This window comes from Passer domesticus, chromosome 3 (assembly GCF_036417665.1).
Source record: "Passer domesticus isolate bPasDom1 chromosome 3, bPasDom1.hap1, whole genome shotgun sequence".
Classification (NCBI taxonomy): Eukaryota; Metazoa; Chordata; class Aves; order Passeriformes; family Passeridae; genus Passer; species Passer domesticus.
The window spans coordinates 52,888,197-52,910,085 of NC_087476.1; the positions used below are offsets into that span (position 1 = coordinate 52,888,197).

The 21,889-nt window shown below is 39.9% G+C and overlaps 1 protein-coding gene across 7 annotated transcripts in view; it reads left to right on the forward strand.

Moving 5' to 3' along the window:
- NCOA7 (nuclear receptor coactivator 7) overlaps positions 1 to 20,237 on the forward strand; it is an 85,084-nt gene extending 64,847 nt beyond the window's left edge. For 4 of the 7 annotated variants that reach the window (XM_064413075.1, XM_064413076.1, XM_064413073.1 and 1 more), the window contains 9 exons: positions 968 to 1,152; positions 2,555 to 3,621; positions 5,036 to 5,204; positions 11,948 to 12,095; positions 15,317 to 15,448; positions 15,581 to 15,733; positions 16,261 to 16,356; positions 17,000 to 17,073; positions 17,925 to 20,237. In XM_064413075.1, coding sequence (XP_064269145.1) covers positions 968 to 1,152; positions 2,555 to 3,621; positions 5,036 to 5,204; positions 11,948 to 12,095; positions 15,317 to 15,448; positions 15,581 to 15,733; positions 16,261 to 16,356; positions 17,000 to 17,073; positions 17,925 to 18,060 — 2,160 coding nt within the window. In that variant the 3' untranslated portion in view covers positions 18,061 to 20,237. Of the gene's footprint in view, positions 1 to 967; positions 1,153 to 2,554; positions 3,622 to 5,035; positions 5,205 to 11,947; positions 12,096 to 12,178; positions 13,614 to 15,316; positions 15,449 to 15,580; positions 15,734 to 16,260; positions 16,357 to 16,999; positions 17,074 to 17,924 lie in introns of those variants that run through there. The other 3 variants (XM_064413078.1, XM_064413077.1, XM_064413079.1) reach the window with 3 other exon arrangements.
- The last annotated feature ends 1,652 nt before the right edge of the window (positions 20,238 to 21,889 follow it).

Sequence of the window (21,889 nt, forward strand, 5' to 3'; positions counted from 1 at the left end):
CCATCAGCTTGATAGATTACCTGCTTTTTAAAAAAGCCCCACAGACCAAGCTTGTGGTCTTCTACCTGTGCATTCATGAGCCTTCATTCAGCCTTGCGGATGACCCCATATAATTAATAGTACCTGCAGTGTGGGCCATTCCATTTGATCTCTGTCTCACATTTGTCAGATGCCATGATCTACAGACAGATTCTGAGTTAGTCTGGTGAATTGTGTAGTTCATCTGGAGGAGAGGGTGCAGAAGTAAGACAGTGGAAATCTTTTTAAACCTTGGTAAATGGTCAGTTGCCATGGATTGATGCTGAGTAATGGCTGATGCAGCAGCCTTTTATCAAATCCATTGCTAGAGCACTTTGAAGAATTAAATGAGTCCTCTGCAGCTGTGCAGAATATGCTTGGACCAATCATAGGAGCTGTTTCTAAGTTGGGAAGAAGCTTTCTCATATCAGATCCCTGTATGGAAAAGCTTTTTGCATGTACCTCTGGGAAAGTAGATCAAGGAGACCTCTGATCTGTTAGCTTGGCATAGTAACCTGGATGTTTCCATGAGTAAAACTCATGCAGTTGTGTTGGTTGCATGTAAGTTTATGGATCAAATGAAACTAGCTGCATCCAGAATAAAATGCTATGTAGTTTTCTTAAAAAATAAATCCACTAATCTGTTTTGTCTGAGATTGATTAATAATCACATTTTTAGCTTGTAGCAGTCAGCACTGAAAGATGAATAATTCAGATGTTCTTCCTTACGAGCCAGGAAGTTGGATGATACTAAGAATTTTTTTTTTCTCTCCTTAAAATGTCTGACTTGATGCAATTGGAAAGCAGAGTATTTTGCTAGCAAACACTGCATGACACAGTACAACGAGGCAGGAAAGTGGTTTTGCTTTTAGGGTAGTAGCCTAAAATTCAACACCCAATGACAAGTGCATTACATGTGATGTGCTGACTCTTTCTTCTCCTGTTTTAGGGCGTTGTTGGAGGAGTCATGATAGTAACTCCAAACAATATCATGTTTGACCCACATAAGTCTGATCCTCTGGTAATTGAGAATGGCTGTGAAGAATATGGGCTCATCTGCCCCATGGAGGAGGTTGTCTCTATAGCTCTCTACAATGACATCTCTCACATGAAGATTAAAGATGCATTGCCATCGTAAGGAGTGTTCTTCCCTGAACTTACGTTTGCAGATTTTCAGTAAGGGTCATGGAAAAGGGGTGGGGAATGGGAGGAATGGAGGGGAAGAGTTTTAGTGCAACAGAGTAAAGTGCCAGCAAAGGAATTATTCACTTGTGTTGTTCTTCAGAACAACTTTCTCTTTAGAACACTAAAGTGGCATTTAACACAAATGGGTCACAAATGTGAGAACCTAAGTGCAAAGGAGTACAAACCAGTAATCAAAAAAAGTGTTTGTAATATGCCACAGTTGGGCTCTGGCACTGACCTGTCTCTAGGGCTCTTTGAGTGGATGTGAAGAGGTTTAAATTTTGACCATTATTGTGTTACCAGAACTGTTCTCAGAGGAGTATTTGAAAGTTTTGAAGGTAACAGCACCTCAGCTGCCATCTTCAGGACTTACAGAAACACCAGACTGTGGAATACTTGTATCTCAGAACCAGAAATTCATTGATAGTTATAATCTATAATACATTATAGACTTTCTAGGGTGGGCTGCTTTCATTTATGCACAGACCAGGCACTGCTGTCTATTTGTTCTAAGCAGGATTTTGTTCTTACAGGCAATACCTGATTGAACAGTGAAATTCATTGAATTTCTTGTTTCAAGAAAAACTTTCCAGAGTCTTGCTGCACTCACTTCTGGAGTGTTTAATAACTTCTAAGTAATTTTTAAGTGATGAGGATCTTGTTTTCTAATTCTCCTCAGAGTTTTAGCAGTAACAAAGAGCTCAAGTTTTATGCTGATAGGCTTATTCAGAATTTTTCATTTTGAAATGTTTTATGATTGTCCTGCTTTAAAAAGAAATATTTGGGGAAGCCTGCATTCAAACAGTATGTTTGAATAATGGAGACAAATAGAAGAAGAAAGCTACTAACTGTGTTGCCTGTTACTGTTCTGCAGTAAACGTGTTCAAACAGGATACAGCTTATCTTTGATTTTTTTTTTTCTCAAAAATACATTTGTACTGACTAGAGAAGCATGGATGGTTGTAGATGTTGACTCATTGTCAGGTGTGGAAATTACAGTATTAATATGATTTGAATTTAAATCCAGCAGCTAAATACATGTCCTGTGTTTTTTTGTTAAGGAACTTCTGATGACTTGCACATTCTTATTACATGTGTTACATTTCTTCACCTGCATGGCATATTCTGCAAAGTGGTTTACTCATTTTATTTTGATATTATACTTTCAGCATTTTTCTTCATTGTCTTTAAAGTCACTTATTTCCAGTACTGTATGTTTATTTTGGAGGAAGTTATTTTGCAACTAATTTCATGGTTTAAGTTAAGTTGATGTTTAGTTTTTATTTTCATTTTTTTTCCATTTCCATTTTGCTTTTAACATCGTATGTACATCCATCATTTCCCCTGACAGTGACATACCAAAGGATCTTTGTCCTCTGTACAGGCCAGGAGAATGGGAAGACCTGTCCTCTGAGAAAGATATCAATCCTTTCAGCAAATTCAAATCCCTTAGCAAGGAAAAGAGGCAGCAGAATGGAGATGCATCTGTTGCTCTGGGTGCCAAACAGATAAAGCCTTCAGATAAGGAAAAGTCTGCTGATTTCGAAGTTCTTCAGTCATCGGAGAGTACGGGCTCAATCAAATCCAAGTCTCTGGAGTTTCCCAGCAACATCACTGCCACTGAACATTTGGAAAAGTTTGATGCAGATGCATGTACCAAGGACCCTTCCAGGGAAAAAAATGCTTCAGATACCAAAACCAAAGAAAAATCCCTTCTAGGAGAAGGAGAGGATGAGTTCACTGAGCTGGAAAAGACATCATCTCGTATGGATAGAGGGTTGGACAGGAAAATCTCAGTAATGGAAGGCTTGCTGGCTGACCCCAGGGACTTGGGGAGAACTAAGCAGCAGGTAACCAAACCTACTACGGAAGTCCAGGAGCACTTGACAGTTGATTCCTTGGAAAAAAAGGACAGTGTTGAACCTAAAGCTGACTTAGACTTAGAGCTGTGTGAAAAGCAAGATGTTATTCCAGAAGTAAACAAATGTGTCAGTACCCCGACAGGTAAGGTGGAGACTGAATTGGACACTAAGAAGGAGCTAGAGAAAGATAAACTTATTGAATTTTACCTCAATAAAGATGGAAATGGGTCTCAGTCATCTGAAGACTTACACAAGGCTGAAATCCAGAAAGGGGAAAACAATAAAGCAATTGGCATAGACCTTACACTTAGCTGTTCAAAGTCCCAAGCTAATGAAGTCCATACAGTTAAAAGTATGGAGCTTGATTCCTGCTGTGTTGAAAGGAAAGCACCTTCATTAGAAATCAGCTCAGCAGCAGCAGAGGAAAAGGATCTGGAAGAGTCTGTGGACTCTTCATTAGTACCAGCTGTAGACAAGACCTGTCAAGAAACACAGTTAGACAATCAATCAGAAATCAGACTGTGGCTGCTGCAGAAAATTCAAGTGCCAATTGAAGGTAGGTCTCTGGTTATCCTTGTTTCCTCTGAGGCTTGGACAGCATTATGACGGTAACCTTTGAATTGACAGCCTTCTCTAAATTTCTTCTTTCTGTAATATCTGGTCTCTTTTTTACTCCTTGTGTATTTCAATTTTATATTACCTGCTATCTTCAAACTCTCAAAGCTTGTAGATTGATAAGTAGCTTGTGTGTTCTTTCCACATTCAGTGATTACTGCTTATATAATTTTTACTTCTGTTTGCTCGCTTTAAGAAGGATAGTGAAATGTCATCCAGTTTCAGTATTGGCAGGGCCTAGGAATTGTCACTCTGTGTTGGTAGCCACTGTTGCCTCAGTGAAGTCTTTCAGTTTTGTTTCTGATAGTATCCAAGGTAGTAGAGCATTGCTGTGAAGGGGGGCACCAAAGTATTCTTGTCAATATTTGCATGAGTGTCTGGTGTCACTCATGCTATGGGAACCCTTAAAAAAGTGATAAATAGGAATACATGTATAGTCCTACTGAATGATCAGTTTTCTCCTGATTGCTCATTGCATTATCAGAAATAATTCAGGCTGTTCCAGGAAAGCACATACCTAAATGAAATCTCTGTTCAGAGCATGTGCACACATATTACCATTTCTATGGCAGTCCAGTGCCTCTAAGCAGTAGTCTGTCCTGGAGTGATGATGCTCCTCTCTGGGTAATTTAATGAACCAGTGGACATACCCTTGTGTCAAATCAGGTGGTGGGAGATGATTAAAATGGAAGTCTCTATTTTATGAACACTTGTTCTTAAAATGATTTTTTTCTTTTTTTCATAAGGGTTTCTGCTGGTGGTATTTGGCTGTACATGTATTGCTAAAACAAAGAAGGCAACTTCAGTATGACTCAAGCTGTAGTTTAATAAGCAAGTTGGGTTTTTTTTGTCATACTAGCAATTTAAGGAGCCTAAACTGGTTCTAGGCTTGGCCTTGTCTTGTGCAGATAAAAGGTGCTTGTATGGCTGTGTGACTGACGGAGTTGAGAAACTGATTGGACTTTTTGTGTGCGTACATGTGTGTGTGCGTGCAGGATTACCCTTCAGCCTGGGTAGGTTTTCTGGACCCTATTGCATGTCCCCTTTATTTTTCTGCCTTGTGTTGCAGGCAGCACTCAGCCTGCTCAGCTTATCTATTTCTTTACAGGGCTGTTCTGTACACAGCTGTACAGCTGAGGGGGATACAGGCTGTGACAAAATGAGAATAAATGGCCTCAGTTTAGGATGAACGTGGTTTTACTAAACCAGTTGTGCTGGTGAAGTGAGGTGTAATTCTGTGTATGGCGCCTCTGAGTATTTCTTTGCACAAGATTATTAATCTTGTCACAGTGTTTTATCAGCTGCAGCATTTGTGCTTTCCTGTAAGCAGACCATTTCTTTTGTGTCTTGTTCAGATATGCTTCCTTCAAAAGAGGAGAAGAGCAAGACTCCTCCAATGTTTCTGTGCATTAAAGTAGGCAAGCCCATGAGAAAGTCCTTTGTATCTCAGAGCACGACTGTGTCTCAACAGTACAGTAAAAAGATAAAGCAACCAGAATACTGGTTTGCTGTTCCTCGGGAAAGGTAAGCTGCCCTCCTGTCAGCACAAACATGTCTGTCTGTTACTTTTTAAATGTGTAGTGCTTTCCAGAGCTGAATCTTGCATTGCCTGCATGGTCCAAGTTGTGAAATGCAGCAGGGATGCTGAGGGGTAGCCTCATTTCATTGCATGCCAGGAACATAAAGCAATATTTGTTGCTGGTCTATAGCAATATTTGTTGCTGGTCTAATGTGGCTCTCAGTGGGAATGATAAAGGGCTCAGGTGCCACTTGAAGATAGAAAGAGGGATATATGTGCAGCTAACATATGGTAGAAGAACTGGGAGATGATCAGGATTTCAGCTGTAGTCTAGGAAGTGAGGGAAAGGAGAGCAGTGGCTGGATGTGTCAGTGCTAAAAAAAATAAGTATTTCACATGAGCAAAGAGAATCATGTGGGAAAAGGGAGATGCTCCTAACTAAACAGGTGTGAGGATTTCTGTCTTTTGTCCCATTAAAAATAGTCCCTTTGCAGTAAAATTGAGGAACACAAATGTTTTCCTGCAGATGTGCATTAATACATAAATAATACTCTAGAAAAAAGCAAACCAACAAACTAGAGACGTAGAGGTCTATGATTTTCCACATATATCACCCAAAAATTTTCACTGGCTGTGAAAAATCAAATATATGATACTTTTGTTGACAGAAGGCAACTAGAGCAATTCTCTGGTCTGTTGATGAACCCAAATCAGTGATTCTGGTAAATTAGATGCCAGGAAAGAGGAATTTGAACTTGTAATCCATCTCAGAGATGTCTCTTTCAGATGCAGTCAACTTTTTCAAAATAATTTTTATTTAATAATTTTAATGTGAAATGTGTATGATCTGTGTTGATTTAAGTGTTTATGTTTTTTGTGGCTTGAAAATAAGTGTTTTGATTGTCTGTAGTAGTGTGGAAGTTGCTGTCTTGGAACTCTTCCTGGAGGAGAGGAAGAGGTTTAATCCAGCTGAAATGTGGTCCTTGGGAGAGCAGCTGGATAGCTTTTGGTTTGCTTGCTTTCTATGGATCAATAGTTTGTGGATTGCTAGTCCTTGGCTCCTCAGGGACTGCAAAAGGGTGGGTTCAGGAAATTTTGAGTTGAAGTTTGAGTAAATACTTCAAGGAGTTGGAGTGATGCTGTAATACCACACAAGGTCAGTTAGTGCTTTGGGGATAGTGCCGCTAACAGTGAATAAAGCTGCTGAGCTGCCCGAGGTCATCTCTAATCACTGCTGTCTGTAACAGGTAAATCTATCAAGCTTCTAACCACAGACTTGGCAAACAGTTTTTCTGCTTCTCCTTTTATGAGCAGAAACTTTCCGAATGGTGAGCAGACCTAATCCATATATTAACTGAAGTGTTGACAACTGGTTTGTACTTCAGTTTTTATAATGAAAAAAAAGTAACTTCCGTAGTGAGCTGCTGCAGCCGCACCTGGCCGTGCTGGCTGACACACCAGATCTTTGGTGTCAGCGCTGCTGTTTGGATCTTGATCAAAAGTAGTGGTGAATGACTGGTTGTAAGTTTGGGTCTCTTTAGTGCTATTCATGCCTGTTTTAACACCCCGGAATTGCATGACAGATCAAGTAGAACTTGGAGCAGAAATTAAATGTGAGACCTATTTTGTTGTATTAATGCCAGGCATGTCTTTGCCTCTGGAACAAGATTGTTTTCTCCAAGCTCTTGGATGCTTTCCCAAAGCAAAACACAACACTTCCTACCTTCTGGGGATATTCTTGAATCAGTATTGTGTAGAATATAAACATAAGTGTTGCATCTTGAGAGTGCCATGAACAGTAGGTTGTTTCGGATAGTTTTGCCATGTATTTTAGACAAAATGGGAGATAATTCACTAAGTCTAAAACTACTTGGAATGCAATTTGTATTCATGTGTGAAAATATCAAGAATAACACTCTCATCTTGTTGGCCACAAAGCAGCATAAATAAAACACTTTCTCCAGTCCAGTCACAGTAGCTTGAGCAGTATCTTAATGTTTTGTAGTAATTAAAAAAAAAAAAAACAAACAAACAAAAAACAACAAAAAAAACAAAGCAGAATCAAAAAAGCTGTCAAAATCTGGAGTGAGACTATGAAAAAATTGGTCTGCATGTCTATATTTAGTGTAGGTTAAATCTTCCTCTGATTTGCTTTTAGTTATATTTTTTCCATGGTCATAATGTTTGCTGTTAAAACAGCTTCTGTCATCCGTTGTGAAAATGGCTCCAACTTCAGCCTGTTCCCACAGCCCACAGCTCCCAGCAGAGCCGCTCTTCCATGTGCTGGCTGCTGTCACTTTCTGGGCCCAGTACGTTTATTTTTTTGTTGAAAGCCTCTGGAAACATTATTAATACAGAAAGAAGACTTTTAGGCTGATATTCTTTATAAAGGCACTGAACCTTCTGTCTCATTTGCCTTTTGTGCCTGCTGTAGCTGTAGCTGTTCTCTCTCCATGCGTGGCTTCCCAGGCGCCGAGTGTGTCCCGGCACATGTCGCCCCATGACCAGCACGGTGTGGCTGAGTTAATCAGTGACTGCAGCACTGCTTTGTGCTGCTTGCTTGGTCACAGCAGTGCTCACCTCAGCATGCAGAGGAGGTGCTGGGCATCTTGAGTTGCCTTATATACAGATTACTCAGTCTAGGGCAGCTTCTTGCCAGGTTCAGCTGAGCAGAAGGGCACCCGTGCTTTTGGACACAAATAGAGATTCTGTTTTGCTGGAAGTTTTGCAATGGGTATAGCTTACAGTATTAGAGGGTAAGTCTGTGTGTGCTCTTACTATGTGGATTTATGTTTAAGTGGTATGTAGGTTTCCCACCCTAGTGAATTTTGAGTAGCAGTAGCTTAGTAATTAGGTCACACATTTCCTGAAGACCTTTTACAGGAAAATGCCTTGCACCAAGACACAGATAGTAATGCAGAATTTCTTTACTTGTAACTAATAGCATTGACTAGTTCCTCAGTCAAGAAGTAAATATCTTTAATTTTCCACAATGTAAATTCTGCAAACATGTTTGATTTATGAATGTATAATTTGCACTGAAGTTGATATAAAAGACATTGCACTGAGATTGTGCTGCTGAGAGGGCATCTACTTTTTTGCTAGATTGAGAATCCTTTTGAATTAGCCTTTTATAAGGAGAATACTCCTAGACTCCTGATAATAAGATATCAAACTATACAGAGGAAATTCATAAAAACCTGTTTGTATCTATAGCTTAATGTCTTATAAAGAGGACTCACAGAAGTCTCTATAAGCTCATTAAAGCATATGAGGGCTTACAATACCTCAGTGCTCAAGATTAGTAAAGAGTCATCATTTAGTCAGGCACATTTACATCAAAGTCATAGGATACTTCTGGATTAATATCTTTCTCTGGGCCGGGAGCATTGGTTGGACTTAGAGCCTTTTGAATATTTTCTTTCTGGAGTTACTAACTTCAGGTTTCTATAGTTATCTCTTTCCAAGTACTTTGTTTTATTGATGTCTCTCTTTTAGTACATGATACACTCATAAGCATGTGATCATCAAAACAGTTACTGAGTTCTAGGATAAATTTTCTCACAGCTGTCTAGTTGACTGTAAGAAAGTTCCTCAAGAAGTGGCTTTTCAATTTAAAAATTGGATCAAATGTTTTCAATTTGGTAGCTTGGAAGTACCACTGTGCATAATGTTAGAATTGTATTAGCAGAGCATCCCCTTTCAGAATGACATCACCTCTGTAATCATCTATTTCTATTTCATGCTGCTACTTTTAAAATTTGGACTGTCTGGATCTATCAACTGTCCATTGCACAGGAAAACTTAGTTATGTACTACTTTAATAAACTGAGCATATACAAGTCCATGGGGCCTGACAGGAAATGTTCTGAGTATATTGAGGAAGTTGGTTGGTGTTATTACAGGGCTGCTTTCTATCATCTTTTGAAAGGTTATGTTCAGGGGGAGTGTTCCTTAAAAATTGGAAAGACAACTGCTGCAGCCATTGTCAGAAAAATCATAAGGAAGTATCTGTGGGAGCACAGGGCAGTCAGCTTCACCTCAGTCCCTGGGAAGCAAGTCCTTACAGACACCATTTCCAAGCACACAGAGGGAAAGAAGTGATCATGATCAGCTGTCATATATTTACCAAGGACAAATTGCTTCTCTACTGACCAAATAACTTTTCTGTTTGAGATTGCTAGCTCCTTGAGCAAGGAGAGAGCAAGGGATTGATACCATCACATTACAAAGGCTTTCAACACAATCTTCCATAGTATCCTTGTAGCCAAATGGGAAAGATATGACCTGGACAGGCAGGTTACTGGTGGTTATAAAATTGACTGGACCACTGGGCTCAAAGGTAGTTGGCCTGAGTGGCAGTGAGGTACAAATGGTATTCTTGGGGACTGATACTGCTTAATGCCTTCACTGGTGACATGGACATTGAGACAGAATACACCTGTTTTGTTTTGGGGAAGGACACAAAATTTGGAGAGTGCTCATAATTGGAGGGCAATGCTGCTATTCAGAGGGGCCTCAACACAACAGGCTGACAGAAACGTCAGGAAGTTCAGAAAAGGCAAATGCAAAAGTTGTACACCTGGGATGGAGCAGTTCCTGCAGCAGCAGGTGGGGAAAGGCAGCCTGGGAGGTAGCTATGCTGAAAAGGAGTTGGGGAAGTTGAAAGCAAACTCAACATGTCAGTGGTGTGTCCTTGCAGTAACAAAGACGTCACTTCTTGCTGACTCAAGTAAGGAAGTACAGCCAAACAACTTAGGTGGTCGTTAACCCCCTCTTCCTTTTAGACACTTGGTTAAAAAATGGAGGGGAGGGGATGAGAAACAGAAAATGTAGGATGGCACCAGATCCTTCTCAGATCATGTGCTGCATGCTTTGGAGGAAATGGTGATGAGAAAAAAGAGAAAAAAAACACAGAAAGCAGACTATGCATGGAGAACTTGTAGAATCACTGTTGGAGATTTTCCAATTCAAATGGACAAGAATGTGCAACCTCCTTTAAATTGGAAGTTAGCTCTGCTATAAGTAGGAGCTGGCATAGATGATTTCCAGAGATGACTTAAAGCATAAATACATTCTGTGATACAAGTGTGCTGCTCTCCTTCATCCACCTGCATAAATGTGCTTTCAAACTGATCTTACCCAGACAGCAGAAACCACTACTTTTATTGTCCTTTCTTAGGGATTTGTAGGAATTAAACAGCTGTCTTTCCAGAGTAAGACTACTATACTGTGTACTGTAAAATACACAGTGCTCAAGTCAGTTGTCTCTTTTAATAAAAGCTCAAATTAATTAGGAGAGAGCTAATCAGACTGCTTTTTCTGAAACCTCTGTGAACCATGCTATTTTATTCCTTTTTCATTATTTCCACGATGAAGCAAAGTAAATTCTTTATTCTTCTTGTAGACTCATTTGAAAAAATCTGAAACTATACTAGTGACCCTGAGACATTGTAACAGTGCTGAAAGGGTATTTTAAGATTATTTGTGCATATGTATAAATCCAAGTAACTTGAAATATGGTGGAGGGTGGGGGGGAAATGTCTGTATTTCTAAAAGGTTTTTTCTGTTTCCTGTTGATCTAAGACTTGCTGGATGTAACTTTCTAGTGAAAAGCTGGAGGAAGATCTGATGTCATAAGCACTTGCTATCTTTCTGTCTGCCCTCTTTACTGTGGGTCTGATTTTTTTGTGGGCAATTCAGCTTCTTGTCATTGCATTCTTAAGCTTGAAAAATGCCCATCCTTACCAGATACCACTTGGAATCATTCCTACGGCAATTGCTTCCAAATGAGTGACTGGACAAGCAAAGCAAAAGAACCAGAACTGAAAAACCTTATGAGGCAACACCACCTGCTTCATTTCTGTTCCCCCTTGCTTTAGCTCTACAGCAGCCATCAACGTTTCAGAGCACTGGTCTTAGAAAATATTCTGTTTTCTGCAGTCCACTTTGTGCAGCACTAAGTAGGCCCTGTAGTCTTCATACTGGACTTTCAGACCCTCAGTATATCACATGGAATACAAAGTGGTTGGACAATGGTGGTTGTTGTATTCCTTTTTGCAATTCCTGTTGCACGTTTGTTTTAACTTAATACATAAATTCCTTCTTCAGAAATTGTTTTGTGGTTTGTTATGGATGTTGTCACGGAGTATCTTTTTAAAGACAGTGGCTGAGAGCTGACTACATCTATGGAAGAGCATGTGCTGCTGGTACTATATCATTAGCAAAGCTGTCAGTAACAGCTTATTTTCATAATGCTAAGAGAATGAAGATTGTTTTGTGGCTAGCCTCTATAACTTTTAAAGGGCAGCTAAAACTGTAGTGTAGACTTCACTGGTGATCTCATTGCTTGTTTCATTGCTGGAGGTCAAACTAAATGGGTAAAGTGAATGTTGTACAGAGTTAACTTTTGTGACTATGACCTAATACCAATCAATTTGACTTCTTAATATGAATTGTGTGGGACTGGACAAGCTATATTGCTTTACCATGATTCTTTGGCTTTGCATGTAACAAAGAGAGGACAAAAATACATTGTGGGGAGAGCAAGCAGAGAAACCTTGAAGTGGTTCAAGCTGCCAGGTGGAGGGAGCTGCTGCCTTGTGTGGTATGGGAGGGTGGAGGTACAAGGTTATCCTCTTTGTGTAGTTGTCCCTGCTTTGGCATTGGGCAATACCTCTGTGCTGCGTGACAGTGTTGGGTTCATGGACCACTGAACAATGGTTGTCTCCTCCTCTTCTCTTCACAGGGTGGATCACTTGTACACATTTTTTGTTCAGTGGTCACCAGAAATATATGGGAAAGATGCCAAAGAGCAAGGTTTTGTTGTGGTAGAAAAGGAGGAGCTTGACATGATTGACAACTTCTTTAGTGAGCCCACTACTAAAAGCTGGGAGGTGAGTGCCTTCTGCCTTTACATGAAGCATGTGCATATTGAGTGTGCATCCTCTGCTGAGAATCTCAGCAGTTGTTCTTTGGAGGATTTTATGGTGTTTCCTTAAGGCTTGTATCTGTCTCACAAATGTATTTATATTCCTTTAGTCTTCATTTCTTCTCTCCCTAGAAAGAGCAGGTAAACAACTGGGAGCTCTCTGGTGTGCAACCAGCAGAAGTTGTGTAAATATTTTGACCATGTGGTACTAGTCTTTTGCAAAGCTATACAGGCATATGTGGTCAGCATTGCTAAATTCCTAATGTATTTATATGCTACAAATAAATTCTTCAAAACGTATATATGTATGTAAACATCAACCCAGACTCCTGTGTGCTGGTTGAAATGGATGGATGTGTGGTGATAGGCCAGACCCTTGCTTCTTGGGTGCACACAGCAGTACTGTTTGAATATTGGGTGTAAGTGGGATAAGTTTATCATTGGACTTTGGCTTTTTCATGTGTGGTCTTCTGCAATCTGTTTCAACCACTTGGCATGCCTATGCTTGTTATCTCCTTCTTCTGCATACAAAGCCTGGTTTCTGAGGGAAATAAGCTTACACACACTTTTTGAAACCACATTTCTCAATGCTTAAACACTTTCTGTGCTAAAGGAATGGGATAAATGAAACAGAAACATAAATTCCAAAGTGGGGAATATTTTGATGGTGATTAAAAAAGTTATCTGATTATTCATCTTAAACATAAACTTGTTTTCTTTAAATTCTACTACCCTCTTTTTTATTTGTTTGTTTGAGCATTTTGATCTTCATAGTATGTTCTGTTGAAAAAATGGAGCTTGGAAGTGGGACTTGTCATTTTAAATGTAGCAACCTCTATTCCCAAAGAGCTAATATTTTTACAGTTTTGTAGCTTCTCAATGTTATTGCTTTGTGAGCTGAAATATAAAAAAAAAGCCTTCCTCGTTTTGCTTAGAGCTGAGTGCAGTCATACATTGCTCTAGATTTTACTGTTCAGTTATTTGCATACCATTTTCATAAAACCACAGTGGAGGAGAGTCAGTGATCTAACGACAGATGTAGGACAGATCTGACCACACTGGGAGCTTTTCTCTCATTGTTTTTTTTAGATATTTATTGAAAGGAAGAAAAGCTGGAAACTGCTTCTAAAGGTGTGTCTCTTTCATTTCTAATATATTCCAGCTTCACCAATTTAAAGTAGGTTTGCCAGGAAATCTCTATTGAATAAAGTCCAAATTTGGGCATGATGACTGTGAAACTTTCACTCTCCCTTGCGGGGAAACAGAAACTCTAATTGTAGAGCAGCATATAAGCAATTTTATCACAGCATGCCTTGGCCAGTAGCTGTCTGTCACTCCTGGGGCTGAGAACTCTTGCCACAAGAGCAGGGGTAGAGTAGTGGTACTGAAAATAAACTGCTAGAAGATGAAACAGAGAAAAATGCCTTTGAATATTCGAATTGTTTACTGTGCCAGACCGGACCAGGAGGAACCTTTTGTGGAGGTATGTCGAATTGTTTCCCGTTTGAACAGTGTGGATCTGATGATGGAACTTCTGTCCCAGTAATAAACATGCTCTGTACTCAGGAGAGGGGCATTTCCACCTCAGGTGTCTTCCTTTCTCAGCCCTATAAAATCTTGGAAAGACTTTGTATATCTGGTTTCTGTAGTGGTCAATTCTTTTCATCCATTTCTGCTTTTGTGTGGTCTGTAAATACCTGACCTTACAGATGCCTCTTTCTGCAGCTGTTAACTGAACTTCATTCATATATCCAATTTGGAGACTGAATAAATGTGTATGCAGAGAAGAGGGGGGGCTTGTCTGTCTCTGGAGCCAATTAGCAATTTTCAACTGTGTTAATGTTACCTAAGTGAGTTTGGTTGTATTTTGCTACAGATACCTCTTGGTTGTTTGCTGTTGTCTGATACTTCTCCCCCATTCCTGGAGTGGGAGAGACTGTTCCTAAAAGAAAGTCCTCAAAAGGGGAGTTGTGTACTTTTGGTTTAATGTCTAAAAGGTGTTAATTAAAAAATATACAATAATGTTCTGGGATATGAGGAGTGAAGGCAAACCAGTCTGAAGGTGAAAAAAGAACAATGATATGAGTAGAAAGATTGGGATTTTTTAACAGTTTATTGTGGGTGGTTTTTAGATTTTTAATTACTTTAATTTTTAATTTTGCAGTGCAAACCTTTCCTGTAATTGACCATATGAAAAATATTCCAGCACAGGATTATCTGTAGTCTCAGAAGAAGAGGCTAGAGGGTCGGGATGAAGCTGTAGAGCTCTTGCAGTATCATGGGCAGGAATACCCGTAATGCTCAGGTGTGCAGGGACACAGAGCAGTGTTTGTTCTGCAGGCTGGATTTTGTTTGTGATCCTGCCTTCCTCTCTTTTCCTGACCCTGCACTGGAATGCCAGTGCCCACGTGCCCTGCTCAGCTCCAGGCATCTGCGGGAGAGCGTGGACTGCACATGAGTGCATGCAGCAGATGTGTAGCTCTCATCCCACTGGGGATGCCCAGTGTCACTGAAGGTATTAGAGCTGTGAGAGCTCCTCACCAGCCTGGTCCTCATGCAAAACTTCTGTGCTTTGTTGTGTGGTTAACTCCACACCTGGAGTCAGTCTAGCGCATTTGCTTTCTCGCCTGAGGGGTAGGAGTGTGTGGGACCTCTGGGCATCTCTTCCCAGTTGTCTCCACTGTTGACAGCTTCTGCAAGTTCCAGCAGTGATCATGAAGGCGTGGAGGAATTATGCAAAACTTGATCAGTGTGTAACATGAAAGCCATTTGGAAGCCTTATTGGCAGCGAGGTGCATAGCAGAGTGAAGTGGGCTCTGCAGCTGCATCCGGAAATTCCTGCTCCTAGACAAGACCCTGTGGTGATACACTCATGGAAGGAAAAGACGGTTTAAGGTTTCCTGTTTATTTTGTAGCTAGGCCTTGTTGCTTCCACTTCTCTTTCTCATCAGCTTCCTTTCAGAGCTTTTGCTGTTGCTTGCTATGTGCCATGGTGGCACTGAGCCCCAGCTAAAGATTTTCCCCATTGGCTTAAGGGTACCTGTGCTTGATAAAATTATGCCATATGGTGTTTTTTCTCCAAACAGTGTGACAGCTGAGGAGTAAGTTTTAAATGAATTGGCTTTAACAGAGGATTGATGGTGTAAGAGCTGTGCTTTAGGTTGGACACTTGTTTTCTTGCCACAGATCATTACTGTAGAAGAAGCTAAACGACGAAAGAGTGTTTGCAGTTACTATGAAGAAGAAGAAGAAGATGACGATACTTTGCCTATCCTAAAGCATCACAGCGCTCTTCTGGAGAACATGCACATAGAGCAGGTATGGCCGAAAGCACTCAGGTTTCCTTCTTAGATGTGGTGCTCCCTCTGTGGAATGTGAGACAGAGAGCAGGCTGGGGCAGTGCCTGTGTTGCTTGTGTAACCATTTCGCTCATTGCTGCTCCCTGCCCAGCTCGCCCGGCGCTTGCCCGCGCGGGTGCAGGGCTACCCGTGGCGCCTGGCATACAGCACGCTGGAGCACGGGACCAGCCTGAAGACTCTGTACCGCAAATCGGCCTCTCTCGACAGCCCAGTCCTCCTCGTCATCAAGGATATGGACAACCAGGTAAGGAGCGCTTGTTCCGCGGGGGTGGAGCAGAAAGGGCAGCATTTTGGAAAGTGATCATTATGAAATGCTAGTCATACTATGAACTCATGTCATACCAAAATAAGACATTATTTGCTGTATTCCTTTATATTTTCTACTGCCTAAACTAGAGCTACCAGAGGAAAGTACTTCTGCACTAATAAAAGTTTTAGAACTGCAGTACGTGCAGTAGTGCCTTTGGAAATAGCTTTCTTAGGTACCTCAGTTAGGGAGCTGTCACAAGCAATGCCTCTCTGGAGGTCTCATTCTTCAGTAGCTGCCAGAGTCAGCAATGCTGCTGCCATTGGTGTCATCTGGCTTTTAACTTGCAGGATACTGAAGATGTGTATAGGAAGGAATACTTGCACATCTGATACACTTCACTAGTTCTTCTAACATGAAAATCAGCTTAGTTGTTCTTAGAAAGTATTTGGACATGTTTGGGGGGTTTTTCTCTTGAATTCTGCACTTTCCACAAAAGTAGTGTAATCATTTTATTCTGACAGATATTTGGAGCGTATGCTACTCATCCCTTCAGGTTTAGTGACCATTACTATGGCACTGGTGAAACATTCCTCTACACTTTCAGTCCGCATTTCAAGGTAAGCGGGTGTCCACTTTCTGAAATAAGATTTTTGGGTTCCACTTCTGAAACAGTTCTGAGATTTTTATGACAATAGCATGTTTGAGTGTAGAAGGTGCCAGATGTTGATGAATGCAGTTAGTCATTCATTGGTTCAATGCAATACTTCAAGCAAAAGTGTCCATAATTATCTGAAGAGAGGACAGTCTGTAAGGGTGAGGAGAGGGTTTTAAGTGAATTGAAGGAGGAAGGACTTAAGGGGTGGACTGTCAAAGACTCACTTTAGAAGGCAATGATGTCAAGACCAGGATATAATTTTATGCATTCTTAGGATCACAGTGACCACAAAACAGAGATGAGTGCTACTGAAATACCCCTTGATGCTCATAGCTTATGCACTTTTTACATATTGAGCACATTGTTCCTTTGTAACAGGGTACCACTTGATTTAAAAAGGGAAGCAGCATCTGAAATAAGGATTAGGGTGCTTTGTTCATAGTTTTAAATATGCATTGATCTTTTACTTTCTCCCTTACCTTTTCCTCTTTCAAGAAAAAGATGAAAGATGATCACACCTCTTAGCTGCTAAGAGTAGGTACCCAGTAGTTTGAGATTACAAGAATCCTCAGTCCAAATATGTTCATGTTTTTTCCCCTCCTCAGGTATTTAAATGGAGTGGAGAAAACAGCTACTTCATCAATGGCGACACTACCTCTCTGGAGCTTGGAGGTGGAGGGTGAGTGAGTGTTTGGTTTTCAAATCATATAGCCATCTTTTCTTTTTGTGAAATTTTAAATGGAAATAGGGACAATTTTAGGTGCAAGAAAAACTTCACAATAAAGTGGCTGAACTTAATTTTAGTAAGCTGTTCAGCAGAGATACCTCAGCAATCTAGTTTCTGTTACGGACTGAGAGCAATTTTGTTTGCTTGGAGTGACTGATGTTAGGCAAGTAGGGTTTGTTGCAGAGTTTGAGTTGTTTTTAGCCAGGAAAAAAAACAGATGTTTTGGGTAGATACATCACTCATTGCTGAAGCGGTTTGTCACTGGAAGATAATTCCTAATGGCAATTTTGCCATCAGTGTCTGGGGTTTATCAAGTGGTCCTTACTAAATTGTTGTTTTTCTGTTGATGCACAGAGCAAGGATACAGACAGGGCATAATCACATCATAGGTTTCAAAGGTCAGTCTAAGGCTGTACAACCAACTAAAGCTTACTTGGAGGTTGCACCGTGGGACAGCTGGGCATGGTTTGCATCAGGAGTGGATAACCAGAAGGTGCTCTTCCCACATCCAGACAGCCAGGAAAGGACCCCAAGGTCTGTGCTCTGGTGTAGCCACAGCTGGCAGCGTGAGCAGCCGGGTGGCCCAGGGATGCAGGCACTTACAGGGTCCTACGTCCTGCCCCACTCACTATGCAAACAAACACCAGGGGATGGCTCCACGAGCTTCTTGGCGAGTGCTTTGCCAGCATGAGCTCTTAACATTTGGCCTCAGAGTCACCTAGATCGCTTCTTTGATTGTTTATACAGCTTCCGTGCTTTTACTGTTCCATCTAACACCAAATCTGTTCTGTATTTCCCTTTAGTGGCCGGTTTGGTTTATGGTTAGATGCAGATTTGTATCATGGGCGAAGCAACTCCTGCAGCACCTTCAATAATGACATCTTAACTAAGAAAGAAGATTTCATAATACAAGATGTAGAAGTATGGACATTTGAGTGAAACACTGACTGCCTTAAGGACTGGATCCATTAGGCACTTAAAAGCTATCCAGAAGGTGCAGGCTGCCTCACAATGTTACACGCTTTTTCCTCAAGTTTGTACCAGAGCATGACTACGCAAAAAATCCAACCGAACAACCCGAGAATAAAAGAATTGGTTTTGAGAGGCAGTAAGAGACAGAACAGTGAGAGATCACTCTGAAGTGTTTTCTACTTCCTCTTCAGCACTCTTCAATTGAAGATACAATGCTTATGAAAATGTTCATGATGTATAAGTTGAAAACTTTTTATGTAACTGTGAAAAAGATCCTGTGGAAGAATTATAACTGTCTAGTACATTCCATGTGTATTTATGTTCAACATGCAAATGCTGACCAAAAATAAAAGGTTAATTTACCAAAATCTACAGCATACTGTTTGCCATGGAAAAGAATCAGAAATAGGTGTACACAGCACTTAAGGGAACATGTTTTTTAAAATTATTTTATTTATTGTTACTGTATAGTAGGTTTTTTTGTAAAGGTATTAGCTATGAGGTTTTTTGTTTAATGTTTCAAATCTCATTTTGATAATTACTGTTGAGGTGAGTTTCTTATGCATTGGCATTTATTCTGAATCAATTTATTTGATTTCTGAAGTTAATTTTTATATTTTTATTTTGTAAATGAAATTTGGTTTTCATTATACCCTAATTAGAGGGTTTGTTTTCCTGGCAGAAACACTTGAGTGCATAATTCTGTTTCATTTTCTTTTCCTGAAATTAGGGAGAAGGTGGATAGTGCTTCTTCTTAACCCTGCTGTCACATTCCTGTTAATATATAACTATTTTGGCAGTGTATGGAGACGCTGGGCAACTGCCCCCTGGTGTAGACTTTATCAGTTCAGTTGCAGTCCACAGAATTGGGATAGCGTGCTCTGAGCACCTGCCTGAGTATTATTTGACTGATTATGAAGGAGATTTCTAAGAGAACTGTTTTTCTGTATCACCACAAAATGGTTCAAAATAAGCCACCCACTGTGCTTTTATAAGCACTTCTCTACAAATTGAAGAATTTGTTAAGGAGAAAATACAATTGAGATTTAGCGAAGAAAGTTCTTTTCCTTACAGACCAGGTCATGTTAGTGTAAAACTTGTTTTCCTAATAATTACACATAATTTCCTTTAAAAGACTACTTCAAGCATGGTCTGGTTTAGGATTTGACAGTCAACTAAATATTCTTGTTTGTTTTTAATGAAATTATCAGATACTTCCCCCTCCCCCAGCCAAATCTCTATATTACAAAATCTGTGAAATTTATTTTATGAATAAAATACATTACAAAATCATAAAAGATTTGGTAAATGGGGAGAGTGTGAGAGAGGACTGGCAATCTTCACTGTTTGCTAAGGAATTCTGCATTGCCATTAAGCTGTGGTTTTGTTTACACAATCCAGGCCTAACTAATATTATTAAGATGCTGTCCTGCCCATAGACTTGAATGTTTCATTGTCCTGAGAAAGGCAAGTTTTAGAGACAGTAGTGTGCATTAAAACAGAAAAATCTAATGTTGGAATATTATTAACTGAGTAGTACAACTCAATTTAGATACTGCTCTTTCCCTTTTGAATAGAGTCAATAATAATAAAAAAGCCAATTGCTTTTCCTTCAAAAGCATTTCTAAATCTTAATCTTGCACAGAAGTTTCACAGACTAAAAACCAACGCTATACACAGTAAGCCTGTAACACGCTGCACATGAGCTTTTCACACTTCCTTTCTTTGTGGTCTAATACAGCCATAAATAAAGTTCTTATTGGTAATGCTTTAAAATATTTTGGAAGTTATTAACAGCATAATGCTTTGAAGATACCCAGAATATCTAACACTCTTTGCTCTTTTAAATGATGGAAGAAGACCACTTAGTAGTTTAAAAAAACCCAACCAAACCAACACCCAACAAAAAATCCCCACAACAAACAAAATTAAACCAAGTTCAACATTTTGCATACATTTCACTCTTGCTACCTACAACTTACTCCATTATATTATCCTTGTCAAAGCATATCTAAACGCTGTGGTCTATATTCAAAACAGTGTTGTTCAATCAAAATTCTGTGACCCTTGAAACTATGAATATTGAATATATGTAATGCAGTGCTATCACAATATTTTCAATAAAGGAATTTATGCATTCAGAACTTGTTACAGATGGTTTCGCTTTTATTCACAAATTTTAGAACATTTTAAAGATGAAAGGATGCAGCTTAAGTTACAGGGTATACTGACAAATATCTGTGCCACCTCATAAAAAGAGAATTTCAGCAATACTGTATTTTACAAACATAGATAAGGAGGTTGGAGATTTTGGTGGAGTTGGATTTGGGGTTTGGGTTTTTTGTGTGTAGTATGTTGTGTCCTCAAAGAGAACTGTATTTTGAATTCACTCTGAGACAGACTCTGACAAAGGGCTAAGAAATGCTAGTAAACAGTTAGAAGTTTAGCTGGTAGGTCTTGCTGCTACTCTCAGCTGCAGTGAATGACATGTATCCCCTTATCTTTTTTGACCAGCCTCTTCCCAGAAGTCAAAAGCCCATGTGCATCATTTTTATATGCACCCTTTTCATATTTCCAAAGTGTTCACATGTATTTTTATGTCCAAGAAAAGCAAAGTTGTCTTAAAACTACCTCATTCTTGGGTTTTATTTGTTTTCATTGTATACAGCAGTGGCATTAAAAGAAAACAAACTACAATTATGTGTGAAACTGAACAAATGTGCTATCCATGAGCCTTGCTCTGAGTGAAATGGCAGTAACAACTTTCCTAAAGTAACTGGGAAATTATGGTCACTAGTAATTTTTCTCTCAGAGAGAACAAGATCTTGTTCTTGCAACAGGAAATGTGTTCCTTCAGTGGTACTTGGGTACAGATTTTTGATACAGGACCATGTTCAAACACAGACTCACAAATCAGGCTTGTCAGTACCCAAGTAATTGCAGATTGTTTTATTTGGTGCTGGTTTAAGTGCAGGTTTTTTGTTGGATGTTTTGCACAAAGGCTGGCTTTAGAGCAAAGTCTAGTTATGTTTAGAATAATCCTCATTTGTAAACTCTAAAGATTTGATTTGCCTGTTTGTAATAGAGCAAAGGAGCAGGTGAGGTCATTGCAAAGGGATTGCCTAGCAGTCTGCAGGGTGGCACACCTGGCAAGGGAGCTGATCCAGGTAGATAAGCCAACCATGTCCTGTTTGTACAGGCACAGCTTGCTTTTTTAAAAAAAAAAACATTTTTGAAAATCTCAGTCTTAATTTTTCATCTCATTCCCTTTTAAAACACAGTAGCCTATCACCTGTGGGACAAGCACTTTGTGCCTTTGGAGCTGCATGAAGAATACATTTAAGTTGCAGGGTCAGTGATTCTGCAGCTCTAGTCTAATGAACAGTGCAAATTATTTTAAATACAAACTATTAAGAAAACATTTTTAGAACTTGAAGGCTAACTACCACTTACCAATATCCTCTGTTAGTTTCAGAAGTAGTTGATGGGAGGAAGTGGTGAGGCACTGGAATGGATTGCCTGGAGAAGTTGTGAATGCCCCATTCCAGGAAATGTTCAAGGCCAGGCTGGATGGAGCCTTGAGAAACCTGGTCTAGTGGAAGGTGTCCCTGCCCATGACAGGGGGTTGTTGGAACGAGAAGATCTTCAAGGTCCCTTCCAACCCAAATTATTCTGTGATTTTATGAAATATCTTGCTTTGGCTGTGAATTAGCATAGTTGTCATGAGCAGGCAACAATTTCAGGGCTGTCAGCTTACTTACGCAGTTAGAACTAACATCAGATTTTAGCCCTCACT